The sequence below is a fragment of the Strix aluco genome, chromosome 7 (assembly GCF_031877795.1).
Source record: "Strix aluco isolate bStrAlu1 chromosome 7, bStrAlu1.hap1, whole genome shotgun sequence".
In the NCBI taxonomy this organism is placed as follows: domain Eukaryota; kingdom Metazoa; phylum Chordata; class Aves; order Strigiformes; family Strigidae; genus Strix; species Strix aluco.
The window spans coordinates 20187475-20208623 of record NC_133937.1 but is presented as its reverse complement, the minus strand read 5'-3'; the positions used below and the strand labels follow the sequence as shown (position 1 = coordinate 20208623).

Below are 21149 nucleotides of genomic sequence, written 5' to 3'. Positions count from 1 at the left end.
TAACACTCCAAATGCAAACACCAGGTTAACATGGGGCATTTTGTTACCAGCACAAGGATGGCATGGCACTTCACCTCAGTTTGTAATCAGCTAGCTCATCAGATGATGCTGGCTTCTCCCCTCCCTTTTCCCTAGTTACTGATAAACTCTACGAATACTGATAATTGTTCCCTGATGTTGCTCTTTTCTTTATAAGGGACTCCTGCTAGGATGTGTTTGTAAAAGAGGCAGGGGCAGGGCAGTCTTCAGCCAACAACCTCCAGTGCTAAAGACTGACCAGTTAGAAGCAGCTGTAGGCTAATACTAGCACTTATTAAGGACTTTTCACAAGATTGCAAAAAACGAGCAAAACCTGTACTAACCCTGTTTACAGGTTGGAGAGAGAACTGTAATCTGCAAGAGACAGACAAAATTTATAGCAAATACCCGAGTGGAAGGATCTGGTATCATAAACTGTGTTTTGGAAACCCTGGATTCTGCTTCTGACACTGAGAAAGTAATTTTTCTGTGTCTCAGTTTCATTCAGTAAAATAAATGGGAGATTTGCTACCGACATCCTTTGAAAACGGAACAGAGATGGCACTGTAGGTGCGAAGAGTTGTGAGTGGTGCTGACTGACATCTACTGGTAAACTAAACACAGTTGATGAGGTAAATCCAGAAGCTTGGCTGTATTTGAGGGGGTCTGGGGATTTACGTGTTCCTTTTAAACATGAAAAGTTAGGCTTGCTCATTGTTGAGACAAATGCATCATATTCTTGGAGAGACACAGAGAAGAGACACTGCCAGGAGTTTTCCATACTCACGCCATTGCTGGTCGGGGCCACCCCTCCCCAGATGCCTGAGCCTGCTTTCAGACTCTGCCATGCCCCTCCCTGAGCACATCAGTGAACCTCTCCTTGTCTGACTTGTGCTTTGATACCGTGGTTAGGACACTGCTTTCTTCCCTCTCGGCTGGATTTGAGAGTGCTTTAAGGCAGCCTCTCCTTCGGAGCACACACAGCACCCACCAGAATGGGGCTCAGACCCTAGCCCCTGCAACTGCCAACACAAATAACTGTGGTGGTGTTATCTCTTCAGAGCACCTTATACTTTTCCAGACCTCCTCCAGAAGATTTTAACCACCTCAAGCGACAGCTGTGACACTGCAGTTTGGAAGGCTACCCTCTGCAAATTGGAACAAAACACAGCCATGCACCTGCTATAGAGGAAAAAATACTTTACTTTCCCCATCAGACTAAATAATACCAGCTCCTGATGGGAGGCCTGACAACACACATCTGGAAAGAGAAGCTGTATGAACTTATCATTCAGTGTATTTACATTATTTCTCAATCAGCTTGAAGACACAATTAACAATTAGACACAGGTGATTGCTGGGGACAAGTAATTTCCTTGCCCTACTCTAGGAAACATCATATACATGACAGTGTGTTGACAAGGAACAGACGAGACAGTTGCACGGAGACATACAAGTAAGAGAGAAGACATTAATGCAGGCACAGGCATAATCCGGGGTCAGAACTTGTTTTACACTGAGCAGCACTGGCACCACCAAAGTCACAGCACAGGGTGAAGGGAGCGGTCTTTCTGCCAGAAAGGGGGGAAGGAGCTCACTGACCAGTCTGTTGATGGACCCAGGAGACCACTGTAGCCTGCAGTTCTTGTCTGATCCTAGCCAGAGCTGGTTCAGGACTCCTCAACAGGGCAGGATGACTGCTGCCCCCCCCAGCCCAAAGGAAGGGGGGGCAAGGGGGGAGCCCTGGTAAGCTGGGCTTGCAGCTCCTCCAGTTGCCACAGACAGGCAGAGTGAGGGTCAGACATTCTCCCAGCTGCAATAGCCCCGTGAAGATTCCCATGCTCTCCCTTTGCAGGGGAAAGCTGGCTTCCCAAGTTTTGGGCATGAACAAACCCTGCAGCACAAACACAACCATTTTGGTCCTCCAGTTGCCCTGAAGAGCAGACCACAATGCCTGTGAGCTGGTTGCCTGAGGCTGATGGTCACTGTCCCGTGGATCTGAGCCCAGCTGCCACACCCTTGTCCTCTTGCATTACCTGCCTTCCCTGATGCTTATGGGGGTCCCTGTGCACAAAGGAGCAGAATGGTGGAGGTTGCCTCCCAGCGCATAGTGACAGCAGGGCTCTTGCACTGCACTGCAGTGGCTGCAGCATCCCTGCCTCAGTGGGCAAGTTATCCATGGGGCTGGTCTTGTGGGTGTTTGGCACAGCTTGGGAGGAGAACAGAAACACCAGGCAACGCAAAGAGGGAGGTCTTGTGCCACCTTTTCTGTTGAGCAGAACAGCCAAGCAACACTCTCCCTGTCAGAAATCTGAGGCTTTATAAAGCCAGGCCTTACAGACAATCACTTTCACCTTCATTTTCTTGGCAGGACCCGAATTAGGATCCTGTTGCCCTCATAGTAGTTGCTGCTATGTTAAGGCGCTGAGCCTCAGCCAGCAACGTATCTTCCACTGACTCTCATCAGCACAGGATCAACACCCTGAAGCAGACAGTTGCTGCTTGAGTCTCTCCCATAGTGCCAGACTTAGTTCTTCACAGATCAGTATCCCAAATATTTGGTATCTATGCAGTAACACAGACTCAGGACCTCACACAATATTCTGAGTCTGTGGAAAAGGCAGGCACTCCTTCAGAGACTCCAAAAGAGTGGCCTATATTTTTGATTTTGTAATTAGGCCTCAGTAACCATAGTTTGCTATTGAGCTAGGATCTAAAACAAGGTCTTACAAATGAATTTAAGGAAGAACCTTACTCTGTGCCTTTCAACACAGAGCACCTGATTCATTAACTGCAGGGGGCTGTGTGCACTCTTCAAGCCCATTACAGAGCACAGAGCTCCTCTGTTCAATTACAATCTAGCATATGGATTTTCTGTTTAATTAAAATTTGGAAAAACAAACAAACAAAAAAAGGCCTATTTCAGGAAGTTCTCCTGACATAGGCTGTTTTCTTCTGAAAAATAAAATAGCTTCAGTGCTGAGAGTAGGAAGAAGCAAGCAACATCATTGTTCTGAGTTCAGCTGCAAAAGCTGAAGGTAAGAAGCTCTTGCTCAGTTCTGAATTCAGTGGAACTGGGAGTCAAGAACTGTGGCAATATCTCACAGATGAGTCTTGTCCCCAGCGGCAGGGCCAGTTGATGGGAAGTGAGCTGTGAGACCCTGCAGTTCCTGCATCCACAGCTCCTGGCTGAAATCTAAGCTCTGTGTGGGCTGGGTGACAAGGTCTCACAGCTCCTGCCAGGCTCTCACAGCTGAATGACCCCCTGCTTCAGTTTATCATGGTATCTTGTAGCTGTGACAGCCCTGGAGGCTGGGCTGTCCGGAGACAGGTCTGATCCTGAGGTCCTTCAGACACTCCCAGGGAGGCTTTCCCCAGAACACAGCAACACATCCATCTTAAAAAGGTGGCAATACAGAATGCCAGTGCACATGGTCCCCACTAAACCTGTCACTACATCACATAGCACACTAAACAGTGTAGCACTGGGAGTTCTTAGCAGTGGTCTGGTACAACTCATTTGTATTGACATTAAGCCCACAGAGCCTATTTGAGGTTAACTATTGTGGAATACCAGTGATTAAGATATCTGAAATACATTTACAGTGGTCCTGTAATAGCAGCCATAGTCTGCACCAACTACAAGGAAAAAGAAGTCTCAGCAAAGTGAAAAATGCCTGGAAAAGAAGTATTTTGCATGTGGTTGAAAAACTGACATTCATCTCATTTTCACAATATTCTTCAACTGAAATGGTGTCAGCACCCACAACTGCAAACCAAATTGTTTCCCTGACAAAAAAAGAGAAGCATCACAACTTCATAAATACGGTGCTAGTTTTGTGAAGTAACTTGAAATGCAATTTAAGGAGTGTGAAAATAGACATTAGGAGACTTCTTAGTGTCAACCACTGTGTTAGAAACCATATAACCAGAAGTCTGTTCCCTAACACTCAGACCTAGGACTCTACCAAGTAACAACTGCCTCTCCGTTTATGATACTTCAGATCTCCTCCCAATTACACAGGGAGTCAGCTGCCATTTTAGTTATCCAGAGTTAGGTGTTAGTATCCTCTTTTCTCAACATCTGAATCTAAGGTACAGAGAGAGTTACTAAAGCGTTCTGGAAACAAACTACAACAGAACAAAACTGTTGGCAACCAGAGAGGCACAAACAACTAAATTTCTCCTTTCCATATCACACTAATGATTATATTCTGCTTTGTTTACACGATAACCACATCTTTGTCCTGCAGACAATTGTGTGTGTTGGGAACAAATTGCAATGTGCCTCTCTGGACACAAGTGTTCACGGAGTTCTGGGGTCTCTACTTTTTGGGAAAGGATAGATAAAAGTCTTTGCATTGGCCTGTTCAGAGGCAGAAACCTAATACATCACCCAGTTCCAAATTTCCACCTACTCCAGAAATATGGGGGGGCGGAAGTTCTAGCTTTGTGACATTATACATCATTACACTGGAAAAGAGCATCCCTGATTTTTCACATCACCAGTTCCTGGCAACAGCGGTGTCTGTGTCCAACTGTCTGGATTATTCTAACAGTGGGGAAACAACTGACAGTTACTTAGTACCATAGGAGCCACACTGGGAGCACTGGGCTGTTCACTAGAAGCACGCATCAGACTGTGGCTGGATGTTCTTGGGCACCTGAGACCCCGGCACACTTGACCTGGACAAGATGGGATAGATCCCATTTTGGGAAGAGTTGCCACTCAGGTTGTTTCCCTGAACATGTTCCATCCCCCAACCTTCTGCTTCTTCTTTCCCCAGCTGGTCTAGTCTCTGGGGGAGCAGGTCTTCCTGATTGGGTTCTTCCTCCTGTGAAGCAGAAGGAAGAGTGACCTGCAATGTTAGCAAGCTACCAAGAAGTCTAGCAACACTCCAGGAGAGAGACAAGGTGTGTATGATACTTAAATATCTTCCCACATTCTTCCAGAAATTAGTACAAGCCTGCCTGCCTATTAAAGATCCAATATACTGTTTTCTGCAATACACTGATGAATGCACATTCAAGCGTTAGACAAACGAGGAGAGATTCATCCTTTTTTACCCTCCACGAGAACAGTCACAGAAATGCCGTGGCAAAGCAAATTGCAAACACTCAAATATGCTTTCAGGCATGTTCATATGAGAAGTAGGACCCCCCAAAACACTCTCAGATGGGAAGGGATCACAAGACTACTCTGCAAAAGAGAGGCTTCTTTCTGACCTTCTCCGCTAGGTCACTTTGTGTTCTTTGGCTATTCTCATTATCAAAGCCGTAAAAATATGAGGTAATGACATGGCTCCCACATGGCTTGCTGCCTTTGACTTTAAAGCTGAAGACCCAAAATATGCTGGTTGACTGGATATAGGCAGTCTTTGGCAAAAGTCACAATTCTGCAATAATGGGCATACCGCTAACAATCTTCCACCTTCACCTGTGTGATAGATAATCCACAGGCAAGATGTTGTTAAGATCACAGTCCACAACACTGTCATGAGCTGCTCTTGCTGGGAAGGACAGTACGAGGGTTTTTTTATGTCTGAGGATAAGTAGGTACAAAGCAACTGAAGACAAGTGAATTGCACCCACTGCCACAGGAATGAGTTTGGCCTCAAAGGAGTTGGAAGGTATGTTAAAAGGTACCATGGTTAACTGGGGGGACATGAAAGCAAGAGGCTTTGTGTCACTTTGCTTGAACAGAAAAGGCTTGATCGTACAAAATGTTGACCCTGCCCAGTCCTTTTTGTCTTATGTCAATGGGGACTGGAAAAGCAAAGATGATACTAGGCCCTCTCACACAGCAGGGCTGGTCACGTGCCCTGAAGCTGGTTCAAATGCATAATGGAGAGCTACCAACCTTGCTAACACTATCCAGTGGTTTGCCCAACAGGTCCTTCCTCTTCAGCTTGTTTCTTTCCAGCGTGTCTAGCTTGCTCACCACTGCATCAATCTTGGAACCGATGCTGTTTATGGACTGTTCCAGCTGCAGCACACGTTGCAGGAGGCTGGGGGAGACATGGAGAGTATTTGCAAGGTTTTTCTTGTAATGAACAGTAGGATTTTCAGCAGACATCTTATGGACAATGGGCCAGACCTCAAATATGAGTGAATGCTCCACATCAGATAATTGATTCATACCTACTGAAGACATAACTCCCTGCTACACTGTGTTTTCAACTGTAATCAGTGTTTCTGCTTAGGATGGATCCCAACCAGTTTGGATCACAGTCCAGCCACAATACAATCCCATCATTAAATATTGCACCTGTCTCTCCTCTGATATGGCCCTATGTGGATTGCTCAGTGTTTCTCAGTAGCAGAATCAGGATGTCCTGATTCTCTGTGCTGTATTTATCCCATGCTCCTCCTGTGTAAGGAACAGCCAAGTGTAATTCTCAGATCTGGAGGATGAAGGCCAACTAGGCTATAAAATCGAGGATATTTATTCCCACAGGACCTTCTGTAGAGGTATCAACTTCCCCTGGCCCAGTTATCCAGGTTACCTTCTGGCCTGAAACATGACAGTATATTGTCTGTGGCCAGCTGACAGCTGCAGAGGTTATTCAAGAGGCAGAAAGCAAAATTTCTTAACTCAATCTTTTATAGGAACAAGCAAACTACATTACAAGAACTGTGCCAGTTCTCTCCCGACCTGCTCATTGACACATGTGCAAGATAAAAAGGGACAAGATCTTACTGAAACTGCTCAGCATCAGTGTAAACAGTTACACCAGGGAAGGAAGCAGCAGGAAATCAGACCCCTCATTTGCAGAGGGATTAAACTACTGTCAGCACAAACATACACTTGGAACTCTTCTTTGGAGACCCAGGTGGCCTGTCTTGCTTCCAGGTAGGTCAGATTCTCATCCAGGTTGTTGTCGCTACAGGATTTCCCCAAATTTTCAATCTCTGTATTCAGAGCAACCTAGAAGATAGATAAAGAAACTCCTGCAAAGTTGGATACTAACTCTGTGTCAGCTTCACTGTGAATAACACAGAGTTTCACAGGCAGTGATATATTCAGCTGCTATCCAGGCAGAGTTGGAGCTGTATTTGAGTTGCCTGCTTAGTTTATACCACAAACCCAAAGATTCCAGAGATCACTTTGGAGTGATCTCTACCAACGAGGGGGTTTCTTTCCTTGCCCTTTTTTTACCCTTTTTGCCTCTAGGTCATGCTTCATCTGCTGTTGCTCCTCTTCATCAAGGATGTGATTGCCATCTTTGTCAAACCTGGAGAAGGCTGCTGTGATCTCATGGTCTGCATGTCCCAGTCTGCAAAAGAATAGAAAGAGAAAGCTCAAAGCACTGAATTACACTGTTAAGCTCTAACAGTGCAGGAACACCTCTTTTGAAATGAGTGTATTGTTTTCTCCCGCCAGTGACAAACCTAAACATCCCACATGGGAAAGACATAGTAACACAAACCTATTTAGAACAGATTAAACATCTGAGGAAAGATGACAACTACTTTTTTTTTTTTTTTTTTTTTTTTGAGTCTTACATTGCCCAGATCTGAGCTAACAGCTCTCCCAGTCTTGAAAACCAGAGAATTTAAATTACCTGTATTACCAAGAGAAAGGGCTAGGTAGGCAACCCTCAAGCTGACTCACTTACTCCTTCAAGCTGTTCTTGAAGTCTTCAAAGTCCAGTTCTTTCGTTCCATTCTGCAGTGCTTTCTGCACATCAGAAATCTGCTCTTTCTTCAGCTTCAGCTTCATGAGCGTCCGGTTGTAGCTCTGTTACCAAGGGTGCAAACAGCCACGGAATCATACAGGCAGAACAGTGAAAAATAGGGCAGAGCACAATGCAGTATGGGTGAGCAGATGCCAAGTGATACAGGGAGAGTTTAAGCTTTCCAGAGGCAAATATACAACACTGCTGAATGAACCCCATCTCTAAACTAGGATCACACCTTCAACGCAACACCAACATGGTAGCCGGGGTCTCCATGCAAAGTTTGCCCTCTCCTTTTCTCCTCCTGACTCTCTCTTTATGTCGTCTCCCAGTCATCAGCTGTTTAAGATAATGTCGCAAATACTCTGCGGAATATTGGTCCCACAGCACAGAGCTGTAACCTTCCAGGACCTTTTCTGGAATTTCCCATGGGAAATCCAGATATAACCCACTAGATTTGCACCACTGTAACATGCTCAGCTTAGCAAAATAGGACCTGCCAATTTATTGATCAAAGTACACTCTATCAAGGACTATCAAGGACTCTATCAAGCTTTGTCTAGAGACTTTCCTGGGAAGAAAAGTCTTTCAGAAACACTGCCAGCAAGTAACAGGATTCCCCCAAGCCCTGCTTTCTCATCTTCTCATTGCCAAAGGATCTGGGAGCTTGATTTATCCCAGAAGGGAACTCTAACTCCTGTGTGCACCAAGAATGTGGACCTGCAGTTGGCAACCACTATTTCTCTCTAGTAAATTCCATGCAGGTCAGGAACTTTCAGAAAATGCTTCAGTATTTAGCTAGAAAGTAGCACAGCTTTCACTATTCATCACCTGCTTCAAGATGTCCGAGAGCTGCAGCTCATCCTTCTGGCTTGAAAGCTCCTCCTTAACTTCTGAGTACGTGTCATTGATGATTGCCAGAAACATATTCTAGAAAAATGGGAAGAAGAGATATGAATAAGCATGAGGCATCTTGCCTGCTCCAGCAGCTCATGAAGCAGCAAGAGACAGAGGCAGGCACGGACGTGCAGGGCTTAGTTAAACAAGGGGCTGTTTCCACATGGGGTATCCCTCGGGCAAACTAAAGTGGTTGAAGGGAAGGCCCACTCCAGCCACACAGTGCTTTCTCACTGTGAGGGAGGTCCTTGCAGTTAAAGGAGTGGTTGAAGGTACCCAGTTCAAAAACCACCTTTGGTAGCCTCTCCTGCAAGATCTTAGGTTACACTTGGATTCCTGGCACTGGGTGTTTAACTTGGTCATTACGAGCATCCCTCTGCATCCATTGCCTAGAAAGCCAGAGACTGCCCCCATGCTTTGTTCACTGCCTGCTATAGAGCAGCTGAACTGATCCCCTTGAATTCAGCTACGACATCAGTGGTATTCCCAGTCAGTTTTAGTCTTCACCCTAAAGGATATGAATATGGCTCTTAATCCCCCTCATCATCAAATCCCCAATTGCAATGATGTGCTCTTTGTCTACTTCAGTCTATTTGCACTGCAGAGCTATCACAACAGAAACTTCTTTTCTCTCTAAGCTTTTGCACGGCACCTAACTCGGGGACTATCAGGAGGGGTCTCGCAAACACTGCTGTCAATATGGGAGCAAGGAGGGCTTTCTTGCTTACCAGGAGCACAAAGAAAACAAAGAACACATAGGTGACAAAGTAAATAGGCCCAAGGACCCTGTTGGCATTGTCAATGGAATTGTAGTCAAAATCACCAAGAATTATCCGAAACTGAGTGAAGCTGGAGGAGAGAAAGAGCACAAGGTCACGCAAAGGCACATAAATTTATCCTACATCTTCAGACAGTTCTGAGGTGAACCCTGAATCTGCCTGCAGCCCAGATGGTCACAGGCACAAGCCAGAGCAGGGTCTAAGTCACTCAGTCTGACTGGTGAGTTAAATTTACCCACAGTATTTCAGGGGTGAAGCAAGCTGATCTGGTTAGAGCAAGAGCTGGCTGGAAAGGAAAACATGGTTTCCCCACAAGTTTCTGGTTGCCCAAAGTGTGTTTTGGTCTAAATAGCAGTTAAAAAACAGGCAAAAACCACAAAACCAACCTGAATTTTCCCTTATAAAGGCACTCGACTCACTGAAGCCTTCTCTTTCAAGAGAGTTCATGAGACTGTGAAGAGGATGTTAGTAACGGACAATGCTCTTCAACTTTTGCAATTCATAGCCCCTATAATGAAGCAAGTTTCTATTGATCAGAAGTTTGCTTATCTCTGTTCACTTGTAGACCCCTTAAAGGCAGCACCTGGATGCCAGAGGCCTGTGGAACACAGGCTGGAAAACGTTGCTGTAGCAGATACCTCTCAGGTATCTTGCTACATTATATGTGGGACTTCCCTGGAGACTGATCAGTGAAGTGACCCTCATTAAGAAGTATTGTCCAATTAAAAAAATGAAACGAAAAGAAAAAGAAAGAAAAAAAAAAAAAGAAAAAAGACAGACAGAAAGATACAGACTGTGAAGTCATGTGCAGGGAAAAGGACCTTGAGAGCCTGGAGTCCAAATATCCTGTCTGAAAAATGCAAAATTCCATTTCAGATTCCTTGCATTTGGACTATTTGGGGAGCTGGGAAAGTTTTCCAGGTCTAAGGAAGATGAATATGGCATTGCTTCCTCTTCTTTGGTTTAAAATGCCCCAATTCAGTGAAGTTGAAGTGTCTCCTTACAATAAGAAATTACTTTTATCTCTTTTGTTTTGAAAATGCCTACTTAATCTTATTTAGACTATTATACAACATATTTTAGAAAGCTTCATGTTGAATTTTTATTAAAATTAACATATTATAACACTACCAATTTTCAGAAATTTATCCTTTCAGAAGTTTATCCCTTTTCAGAAGTTTATCCTAACTAGGCCTAAAGCCATCTGACAGTGTATAGAAACACAACTTTGCCAAGATCTCAGTGCCAGTCAGACAGTGCCTTTCTACTGCCTTTACAGACCCATAGCAGGCAAGAAGGTAACAAAAGGTTCTGCAGAACAAAAACTAAATTATCAGCTGAGCTATGATGCTTTTCTGCAGAAAGACATTAAGCTACTCTATGTGTTGAGTACCCTTGGTGAACCTAACAGCTCCACATGAAGGGAAAGCTGTCTAGGCTTAGCAAACTGAAACTTCTCACTAAACGTTCCCATGGAAAGGCTGGGTTTTCTGTTGAGTTGTAGGGCTGCAAGGAGTCTCAAAGTCTGGTAGGATCAGCTACTTGTATCCCTACCAATAAACATCATACAACCAGAAATCTGTCTGTAACCATCCATCTTCTCACTGCTTTCTTTTGTCCATGTCACAGCTGGCGGACTGTGACTTGTCAACCACTGTGGCTTTATTGCAACTAGATATAACAGGTATCTGATTGACATTCAGATCTGCAATTGGGGAGAGGTTAAAAAACAGTTAAAATTCTTTTGATGAAATGATAGAAACATGGTTCTGACTTACACACTTACATGCATTTAACAAAGGTACTGAAGTTTTCCACTTGTGACCCAAAAAGGAGGTAACCCAGCTGGGCATATGCAAAGAAGACAATGAAGAAAATAATGGCAAAGCCCAGGATGTCCTTGGCACAACGTGCCAATGTGGAGGAGAGCTGGGTCATTGTTTTGTTAAAGCTAATATACTTGAATATCTGCAAGAAGAAAGAACAGGGACAAAGTCAGGCCAAACCATCAGCTAGGTCATTCTCTCTCATACGTGTATGCTTACTAAGACAAGAGGTTCACTACAGTACCAAAGGACAGAGAAGACAGCCAGGCTAGGAGAATGGTGGCTTAGTTTTCAGGATATTTGTCCCAGGTGTGCCACCATCTTCCTGTGGGATCATAAACACATGACTGTTCCTTGTGTCAAGGGAAAAATGTAAAGAGGGACGGCTATAAGGGCAAATGTCTTGAGGCTAATGAGGACCCCCAAGTACAGTGTGGCTTTCCACCATGCCAAGATGCTTTGGTTGAAATGCAAAGTCCATGCCAACAGATGGCTCATTTCTAGTTGTTGGGTGGCCATCATGAAAGGAAAACATGGCTTGGCAGATTATCCTCCAAAATACTAAAATAATAGAGGATGGACAAAGTTATCTTGTACTCAGCATTTTCTAAACCACTTTTACACCACAGCGTCTGAGCTCCTCTCCCTGTCCACTATCTCCAAATAACTGGCCTCATAACGCAGGTTGAAAAGTTGTCTGGATTTACCGCAAAACAGAGCATGTGACTTTGAGAGGAAAATCCTCTGTTATATAGCTGTTACTCTCATTCACTCAGAGGGATGGAAGAGTCAACCCCCAAGCTACCTCGAGGAAGAGGTCTGAGACTGGAGGCCTGGCACCTCCCACACCCCCTACAATACCTTGATCCAGGCAAAGAATAAGTTGACTGCATTCATATTGTTGTATTGTGTCTGCCAGAATGCCAAGAACTCGAAGTCCGCGTAGGTGTTGGGGTGTTTCAGCAACTCTCCCAACAGTCTGTTCACCTCAATGGTGCGAAAGATGTGAAACCCAATAGCGACAATGGAGAGCTGCAAAGAGAAAGAGTCTGCAGTGACCGCTGTACCTGTGCTTTCCACAGAAATTAAAGTGTCACACAATTCCTTGGTATCACACTTCAGAACTGCAGTCTACTGGTGGGGGATGGAAATAAGGTCAAAATGTGCTGAATGATGCCTTGACTTCACAGCCTCTCAGGCATCTTTAAGGGAAGATTTTTCTTCTAACAGCTGATAGAAGACCGTGTGTCCATTTACTCAGCTAGTTTATTTTACTATTAGAGCAAAATATGTGCCAGCTCTTGCCTTACCTAGACCAGTTTCCCTGTTCCTTCATTTCTTTTGGCTCTTATACCTCTCTGCCATTGCTACTCCCAAAAGAATGTGCAAGGTCCTCACCAGAATGACAACTACATCCAGGATGTTCCAGATGCTGGTGAAGTACTGAAGCTTGTGGATACGCAGCTCCAAAATCTCCTCCACAACATAGTAGAAGATGAAGACACAGAAGACAATTTCACAGGCAACAATGAAGAAGTCCCACGTGCTGACATATCGTATAAGCTTGACTGTCCGGATTTGCCAGGAGGGAATTGCACCACCAGTGGCTGGAAACTCAACCACTAACCTTGAAGGGGACAAGAAAACTCTGATAATTACAAACAGGGGGATGGAAGCTCTTAGATAATTTTGAGAGGCATCAAACCCGATGGTGAGGCATCCACCAAACCATGAGTGGAAGAGTTGTGCATGTGTTCACACAGCCTTATCTCTGCTGCTTCACTGCCCATGATAGGAAAGGGTCAAAGGTGAAGAGAAGTGTGACTGGTTATGTCAGGAAGACCAAGCCTTCATACTAATCCATATACCCCCCTGGTGGACTGTATTAAAATAAATGCATTTTAATAAACTGTGGCATTGAGGAAGAAGCAAGAGGCAGAAGAATTTTCAGTGGGACTCAGCTTACCTCAGAACGCAGAACAGATTGATATTTGCATTATACACAGAGAAATCAATGAAGACAACTCGTGTCCCCCGATCCAGCCACAATTTCTCCTTCAAGACTTGCAGGGCTTCAGCACTCTCTTCTCTGGTCAACTTGAGGTCTATGTAGTATCCTCCCCCACTGTAACTAGTTAGTCTTCCCCAGTGAGATGAGCCACCCAGCTCCTCCTCAGAATGGTACCTCCACCTGCAACAGACAAGCCATAAGCAAAGGCATCACCACCCCAGGCTTGAATATGACCTTGTAGCCAGGAGAAACTAGACTATATCTTCAAGGGACAGAGCAGTTTTTAATTAAAGAGTTGACGCTTAATTCCTATTCCAGATCTGAGCCTACATCAGCTCTTCACTATTGTTAGATTTTTGATCTAGTGCTTCCCAGCAGTGACACAACATGACTTGTGATACTATGGAGGGAAAATTCTGCAGGTTTGTTGGTTATGCTTGGCCTTATTGATAGACAAAAAGGACTTGCTGCCTCTGACTGCAAGGGGAATTCCAACCTTATGTGAGAAACTCAACCCCTGGCATCCTGCAGCTCAGCAGATCTTATTTTAACTAGGAAAGTCTAATTTGGATTTTCTAATCCTGAACAGCAGAAAATGTGCTTACGCTGTTCCATTGATGAGCCCAAAGGAGATCCTTTCCTCCTTGTCTTCTGAGTATACATCATAGCAGCCTGAGATTTCCTCCTTGAAGTCATCATGGACCAGACAGGAATTGTTCTTCACCTTCAGTTGCCGCATGCGTGGGACGCCCAGCAGCAGGTTCTCATAATAGATGTATGACTGGGCGCTGTGCACTGCCAGGGACTCATTGTTGTACCACCTTGTCCAGTAAAGATTATCCAGAAGCGGCCCTTGTGCATACTGCAAGAGAGGGAGAGGAAAACAACCTCCTCATAGCCCACACATCAGAGGAATTTTCTTAGCCTGGGCTTGAGATAGTAAGACCTGACCCACCCCTTTCGAATCCCCAAGATGGAAAGTAGTAGAAGCCTGTGTTGGATGTATGCTAAGGAGGGGAAAGACCAGGGCTGGTGGTAGGAGATGCTGGGCAGCAGGGTTGTTGTCTCCTCACAGGCCTGTAATGTGGTTGCTGCACCTTGTTGGGCTAATGAAGGGACAAGAGCTCTACAATTCTCTTTGTCCCTTCCACTTCAGTGAGCACAAGTCTCAAGGAATTGCCTTGGCATGGGGTGTGAACTGTGAAAAGGGTGTGTGCCAGTGCCCTGGAAACAGTGGGAGAAAACCAATAGTGCCATAGTTCGCTGTACTTTTTTAATATAACAGAATTTCTGGCTGACTGTCAGAGATAAGCAGTTGCAATATCTCAACAGCATTCACTGTGGTTCATATTATTCCTTCACCAGTTCTCTGATAGAAATGTGTTAGAGCCCAGACATCTTTTTCCCTCGTTATTCTCTTCAGTAAAAGTCAGTGCAAATTTAAATCCAGGTTCTTCATAAAGAATTTATAGATCAGACCAGTCCAGGCATAAATTACAGGCAGGTTAAGTATGCTGTTCCTACAATTGCCCATGAAAATGGACATAGGTCTATTAGTAAGACACCAACATGAAGACACTGGACTGGAGGATTCAAAGCCATTTCTACCACAAGGAAACCTGGAGTAAATCACTTGGCCTCTCCGGGCCAGTCCTCCCTGTCTGTGCAATGAGCATCATATCACAGCAATTTATTTTTGTTATGTCCTGCCTGTTTAACTGGTACGTTACTGGGGACTAGGCTCTTCTGGGCACACACAACACTTAGCCTAGCCAGTATTCTGGCCACAGTGCACACAGGGATAAATTATATTTTAAATCAGTGGCTATTTTGCATGCAGATTATATTCTAACCATTGCTAGTAGCTGGCAAAAGCTCGTGGCAGCAAAATGCCTTGCTGAAATCACTAGGTAGCACATTCAGAGGAACTGAATATCCGAGTATAGCTGAGATTTCCAGGGTTCCCCATGCCAGGCCAGATTTGCACTCACCACCCAGAAGTCAGCCATGCTGCTGATGGACTGGAATGAGACACGGCCGTCCGAAGAGGTCTGCAGGAAAAGCTCAGACATCACTTTGGTGTAGTAATAGGCATTGGAACTTGTCATTCCATATGTCACTAAGAGAAGAGACAAGAATGAATATTGGAGCCTTATATATTTATATATTCACTTTCTGTGTAGCTTATACTATCACAGGTAAGCCAAGCAAAGCACAAGAGAAGAAATCTTGGGAACTATAATCATATTACTTTCTGCTTTCTTAAGGATTTGCAAACTTATCTGTTGCATATTCCAGAATTTAAACTGTCAGACTGAGAGACTATAAGAGTATAGAAGCCAGAGAAGACCATTGAATTATGCAACTGAACATCCTGGGAAACAATTTTTGTCCTCAGACAAAATTTCTGAGGGAAATTTTCTTTCTCAGAACAAAGTCCATGATCCGTATTTTGAAGTTCTGATGTGAAGCCGTGAAGGTATAGAGACACCCCATTGTCCCAAGTGGAAAGCTCCAGGTAAGTTCTTATCTACCAAGAAACCTCAAAAAGGAGCAGGCTCTAACTTCCACAAATATGTTGTCTCAACTCTCCAATGCTCCTTCCTGCAGAAAGACATCTATCATGGTGATCACTAAGAGCATGTCCTCCTTTTGAAAGGACATCATGAAAATAAAGCAGCTGTCATTCAACGCCCCACCCCCCCCTCCTCTGGATGAGTCAGTGTGCAACCACACAGAGGTCTGTGTGCATGTCTTGGTTCTTTAGGATGAATGACTGAAGCACTGTCTCCCTGGGTCAGTGTGATAGTAACTCAGGCTGGTATTGTCTGTCTGTCTATCCTGCCACAGGGTCCATGAAATACAATCCTCTTCACTGTCCCGTGCCACAGGTGCTCATTTGTGATAATGAATGAACCTTCGCAGAAAACAAACAGCCATTGTTCTACCCAGAAAAAGTCCATTAGCATTCAGTACAGGGACCAGTTAAATCCACCCAAGAACAACAGTGTGAGCTGCCATCTCCTTCAGTCTCAGAGGGGAAAATCTCTCTGAACTCTGTGTCTTTGATCTCAGGAAGTTTCTAGAGCTGCTCTCTGGGCTTGAACATTTGCTGTGAAACTAAGAAAAGACCCTGGGCAGATTCTCCCAGGTCTGTGGAGTCAATGGCTAGGACTGATAACGTGGGTGGAAAACACTGCTTAAACCTAACCAGTATCAATTAGGTCTGGAGCAATAGTCAGTTACTTTACTTCTGTGTACAGCTGCTGTTCTGTAGGTTAATGACACACCTGCTTGCTGCAATGAGTGCATGTACAATAGATTTAACACAACAGAGTGAGGAAGTCTAATAATAAAACCTCACATTATTCCTCTGATGCTGCACACAGAAAAGACACCTATGAGATATAACAGCTACTTACGTAGACAGATGTCCACCAAGAATACAATATAGACTAGCAGCTCTCGCAGTGTGGTCTTCACATAAAGTTCTCTGTTTTCAGCTGTGTTCTCTGTCAGTGTAGTGCCCCACAGACCTGTTGGGTGTAAAGAAGAAACTGGAGAGTTTTGATGGCCAAAGGCCATGTGAGGAGTTGAAGTCCTGTTCCCAAAGAACACTGTTTAGAGTTGGATTTTTGTCACTTTTCAAGGCAAAACCACTTTTCATTTCAAAACTTGACTAAGAGCTGTAAAAATGTGTTAAATAACCCCTAAAAAGAACTATTCCAGCATGAACAAAAGATTTGGGGCTGACCAAAATTGAAATATATTGGGTTTCTTATTTTGCTAAATCACTCTCCAGTTTTCTGTTTGAGTTCATTATGGACTGATCTTTTCCTGCCTGTTTTTCAGCTTAGTCTTTGCAGAAATCCAGTCTTTGTCACAACTACTCCTGAAACCACAAAATTTCATCTCAGTCATCCATGGGCCAGCAGCTGACCTTCCGATGGGACTTCCATAGCAGAACTGCATTTGATGTTAGCTTTACAACTGTTAGTCCTTTTAGTGTATATTGAACCATCAGGCCCCAAATATTTGTCCCTTGCTTACCTAAAAACTCTTGCAGATTTCTTGTCGCTCATAAGACTCAATCAGATAACCCAACTCAATATTTTCAGCATAAAATTTAGAGCCAAATTATGTTCAGGATGTCTATCAATGGAGCTCCGCTGACTTTATTGCAATACAGTTATGCCAATTGCACCAGCTAGTGACCTGATCTCTTCACACATGAGTGAAAGCAACTCATTAAACATCACCAGCGTTGATCAAAAAGAGAGGAACACTTCCTTTAAAAGGAGCCTTGATATTTTGGTTTGATGAACCGCCTGATACCATTAGTGTGTTTGTTTGTTCTTTTTGTAATGGCTTTCTGTTGTGATTTCTGAAATGCTCCTGAAGTTGAAAGGCATAAGAACTTCCACTTGAAAGCCTAGTGATGGAAGCCATGTCGATAATACCCATAGTCTTGCTGCTTTCTGCAGCTCCAAGAGAGCTCAGTGCTGATGCCCATCCCCAGTAGCATGCAACAAACACCTTCCTGCAAGCCAGGATCAAAGCTGATCAAAGGCTACACATTTGAAGTCATCTCTGGCAGAGAATGAAGCGTTTTTGCCTTCGGAGCAAGCAAAAGTAATATAGTGGTCTGTGTGCATTTACTCCTGTCCTTTCAACAGCTCTTTGGCATCTCAACAGACAGCTTTTTGCACCATCAGCTCCCATAGTGACTGTTGCAGCATCCACCCTCGCTCCTGGACAGACAAAGCAGTTGCCTGTTCCGGACATGCCAGACCAGCAACAGAAATGAGAGCCTGGAGAAGATCATGTGCAGGAGAGAGTATCGTGTGGTCTACAAGAATCTCCACAACGGAGAAAAACAAGGGGAAACAACCCACCCATCTGTTCATGTCACTTTTAAATAACCCCCTCATCTCTAGATATGGCTATATCACAATCTTTTAACAGGTTTATTTGTTTTTCCATGAGGCAAGGAACCCCTGCTATCCTACTTGTTGGGAACAGAGGCACAGACTTTCTTCGCTTTGGGAATAGAAGTGTACTCGGGAACACCTAAGTCAGGGACATTCAAATATCCTTGAAAACTTGGTTCAGAGACTTGCCCAAAATTATACCTGGAGGACTATGAGGCTGGTCCAGTACCCTTGCAGATTGCATCCAGTAATTGTAAAACTGTATCAGTTGAGGTTTGGTTTCAGCTGTTTCTTTAGGAAACATGCCATGGAAATATACCACCTCATAGATGAAGCATGTCCCCATCTGTGTCTCCTTTGGCACCACCCACCCCCTTGGGGATGCAGCTATTTTGGACATGACATTTGGAGTAGAAGGATACTCAAGACTAGAAGACACCCAGGCTTCCTTATGGCATCTTGCATGACCATCTAGCACTCGCAAGGCAGAGCAAAGAAAAAAACCCAGAATCTAGACAACAGGCAATGAGTGGAATTTGTAATTCTTGCCTTCCTGCTAGTAACAAGTTACTGGTAGGAATTAATGGCAATATTTGCATTATGTTCTGAGGCTCCTTTTAAACCAGACTTGTGAGCCAGGTGAGTGACTAGCTCGCAGTCTCGGGTACAGCTGGAGATCCTCTTCCAAAGGCAGTGGGAAGCTGGCTGTCCCTCATCAACCCCCATGCCACCCAGATGCCCAGCAAAGTCTGTCTGTAGGCTGGACATGAAACAGCTGAAGTGGCAAGAGGCATGCAAGAACCAGAGCGTGGGAAAGAGCAGTGGCAACTGGAGCAGCAGCTATTCACTGGTAAACCAGTCCAGTAGATGGTGAGAACAAGAAAGGGACTCAGGAAGCCAACTGTGATAAGTACCCACAAAGAGCCACGGACACGTAATCCCAAGGAATGTTTTTTAAGCAAAAAACCCCACAAACTGTCCTTGGCTAAGCAACTTCTCTTTACTACCTCCATTTTCCAGGTGAGACACTAGGTGAGACATTTCCCTTAAATGAAAGGGAAAGGGGAGAACCAGCAATATTTGAAGAGGCAATGAAAAATAGTGAGCACCTAGTAAAGATGCAAAGGAAGGATGCAAATTCTTCAAGGAAAAAGTCCCCACCTCTGTGAGGCTGATAGAGGCCTTTCTTCCGACTGCACTGGCCTTTGGAACTCATCTTCCCAGCTCTGGTCTGTCCTGCAACCCTATTTACCACTCTTGCTGGCAGGGCACGCTGCTGCAAATCATAGAAGCAGCAAATGCTGTAGTGTCCTGACAGGTATTTTCATTTGCATGCTCCAGTTTCAGCCCTGGCACCTCACAAATGGAATTCTGGTGTTAAAAGTATGGATTTGGTTTGCCTTTTTAAGTCTCAAACAATGCCTAGAAGAAAGGATATCAGAATAAAACAGATAAATGGTATGCTGCTTCTGAACAATCTATAATTACTCACCAAGCCCACCCAGCACTTCTTGGCTGGGAGAAACCTCTAAAGCTTTAGCTCTGGTTTCCATATGAATTAATAGTGTTAGATTGTAACTGCAATTACAAGAAAGAATTGATCATAAAGGGGCTGTGCAACTCAGGACCAGGCTATACTGTTATCCACTCACAGGTACCAGTAGAGAGTACAGCTCTGAGAAAGGTTCTTGCCTTACAAGTCAGGAAGAAAAGACACATTGGCAAGAAAATAATAGTTTCCACAAGAAACACAGTTTCTTGCTTTGCCTTCTCTGTTTTTACAGTATTTTATGTCTTCTGTAAGAAACTGTTCAACAAATGCTTTTGCCCAGGACTGTATCCTCACAGGAGACCTACCTTGCTCCCAGGTTTTTGGTTGCGTCTGAATAAGCCTACATAATATTTCATTCCTCTTTGTCTTTTAAACTGGAGACTAGCACCTCTTTCTTTCACCTGTCTTCAAGCAAAGCCTTGTTTGATAAATTCCTGTTACCCTCTGTATTGCAGTCCTACCAGTGCTAGATTTTCTCTGGTGGATATTTATATCAGTTCTTAAGTTACCATAACACAGGGACCAGTACCACTCCATCTAGAAAACACACACAAAGACAGAATATTTTCATCACCAGAGTGTCGGCTCCTGTGGGTTCAGGACACCTAAGTTCCATCCAAAGCTCTGCCAACAGATTCACTGCACGACCCTGAGCACACCACTAAGTCTGTCTGTACCTCCTGCTTTGTAGTAGAGGTAACATGACAGACCCTGGAGCCACAGCAAGGCACACGGACTGAGGATGCTCCTTCCAGGTCAGCCAAAGACGATATCCAGAGTAATGCTAGTTTATGCTGAGCAGGTTCCTGAGCTACACAAACACTATGGGGTTTCTACTTTCTGCATCCCCCTCCACCCCCACGCCCCCCCATTGCTCTTCCTAAGGGCTAGCAAATCCTTTCTAGTGAGATGTCAAAGCTTTACCTCGGATGCCTCTGAAGATGTAGAAGCAGCGCTTGAGGAAAGAACTTGTCTTCCCATCCACAGCTTTGCTCTGCTCTTCCTGGTAGGGCAGTGGATCCCTCAGCTCTTCAAAGTTCTCATAGGGGTTCTCCAGGATGGACTTCGGGTTGTAGATGGCCCGAATCTTCAATGAGGTAGAGGGAGAGCCATTGTAAACAGGATTGTCCCAAGCTTTCTTCCCCACTGCCTCCAGTTCATGCTCCTCTGAGGCTCTAAAGTGGCTCTCAGCTCTGCTGTTTAGGTGAGACGCGCTCATGGCCGGTCACTGCCAGCAGAAAAACTCTTCAACTGGACTTGTGAAGATTGCCAGCCCAGGCTGGAGTTGTAAGCTAACAGAGAGATAGTCAGTCAATGCCAAACAGCTTGCCTGCCTCAGCAGCCAGGGGAGGGCACACGAACAGCTTCCCACAGAGAGCACATCGCCTCTCTCTTTTATACCAGCTCAGCTGGTGACACCTATCAGAGGGGTGGCACTACCCGTCGTTAGGAACCA

General features: G+C 44.6%; 1 protein-coding gene across 1 annotated transcript; it reads right to left on the bottom strand.

The window, feature by feature from the left end:
- Window positions 1-4640: 4640 nt before the first annotated feature.
- Window positions 4641-20912, bottom strand: PKD2L1 (polycystin 2 like 1, transient receptor potential cation channel). Its single transcript, XM_074830034.1, has 15 exons — window positions 20618-20912; window positions 16633-16746; window positions 15202-15329; window positions 13816-14072; window positions 13166-13390; window positions 12598-12826; window positions 12061-12231; window positions 11160-11341; window positions 9323-9443; window positions 8529-8627; window positions 7638-7759; window positions 7178-7295; window positions 6825-6946; window positions 5879-6026; window positions 4641-4853 (listed from the first exon to the last, which is right to left on the bottom strand). The coding sequence occupies exons 1-15, from the start codon at window positions 20910-20912 to the stop codon at window positions 4641-4643; spliced, it is 2544 nt and encodes an 847-aa protein (XP_074686135.1).
- Window positions 20913-21149: the final 237 nt, after the last annotated feature.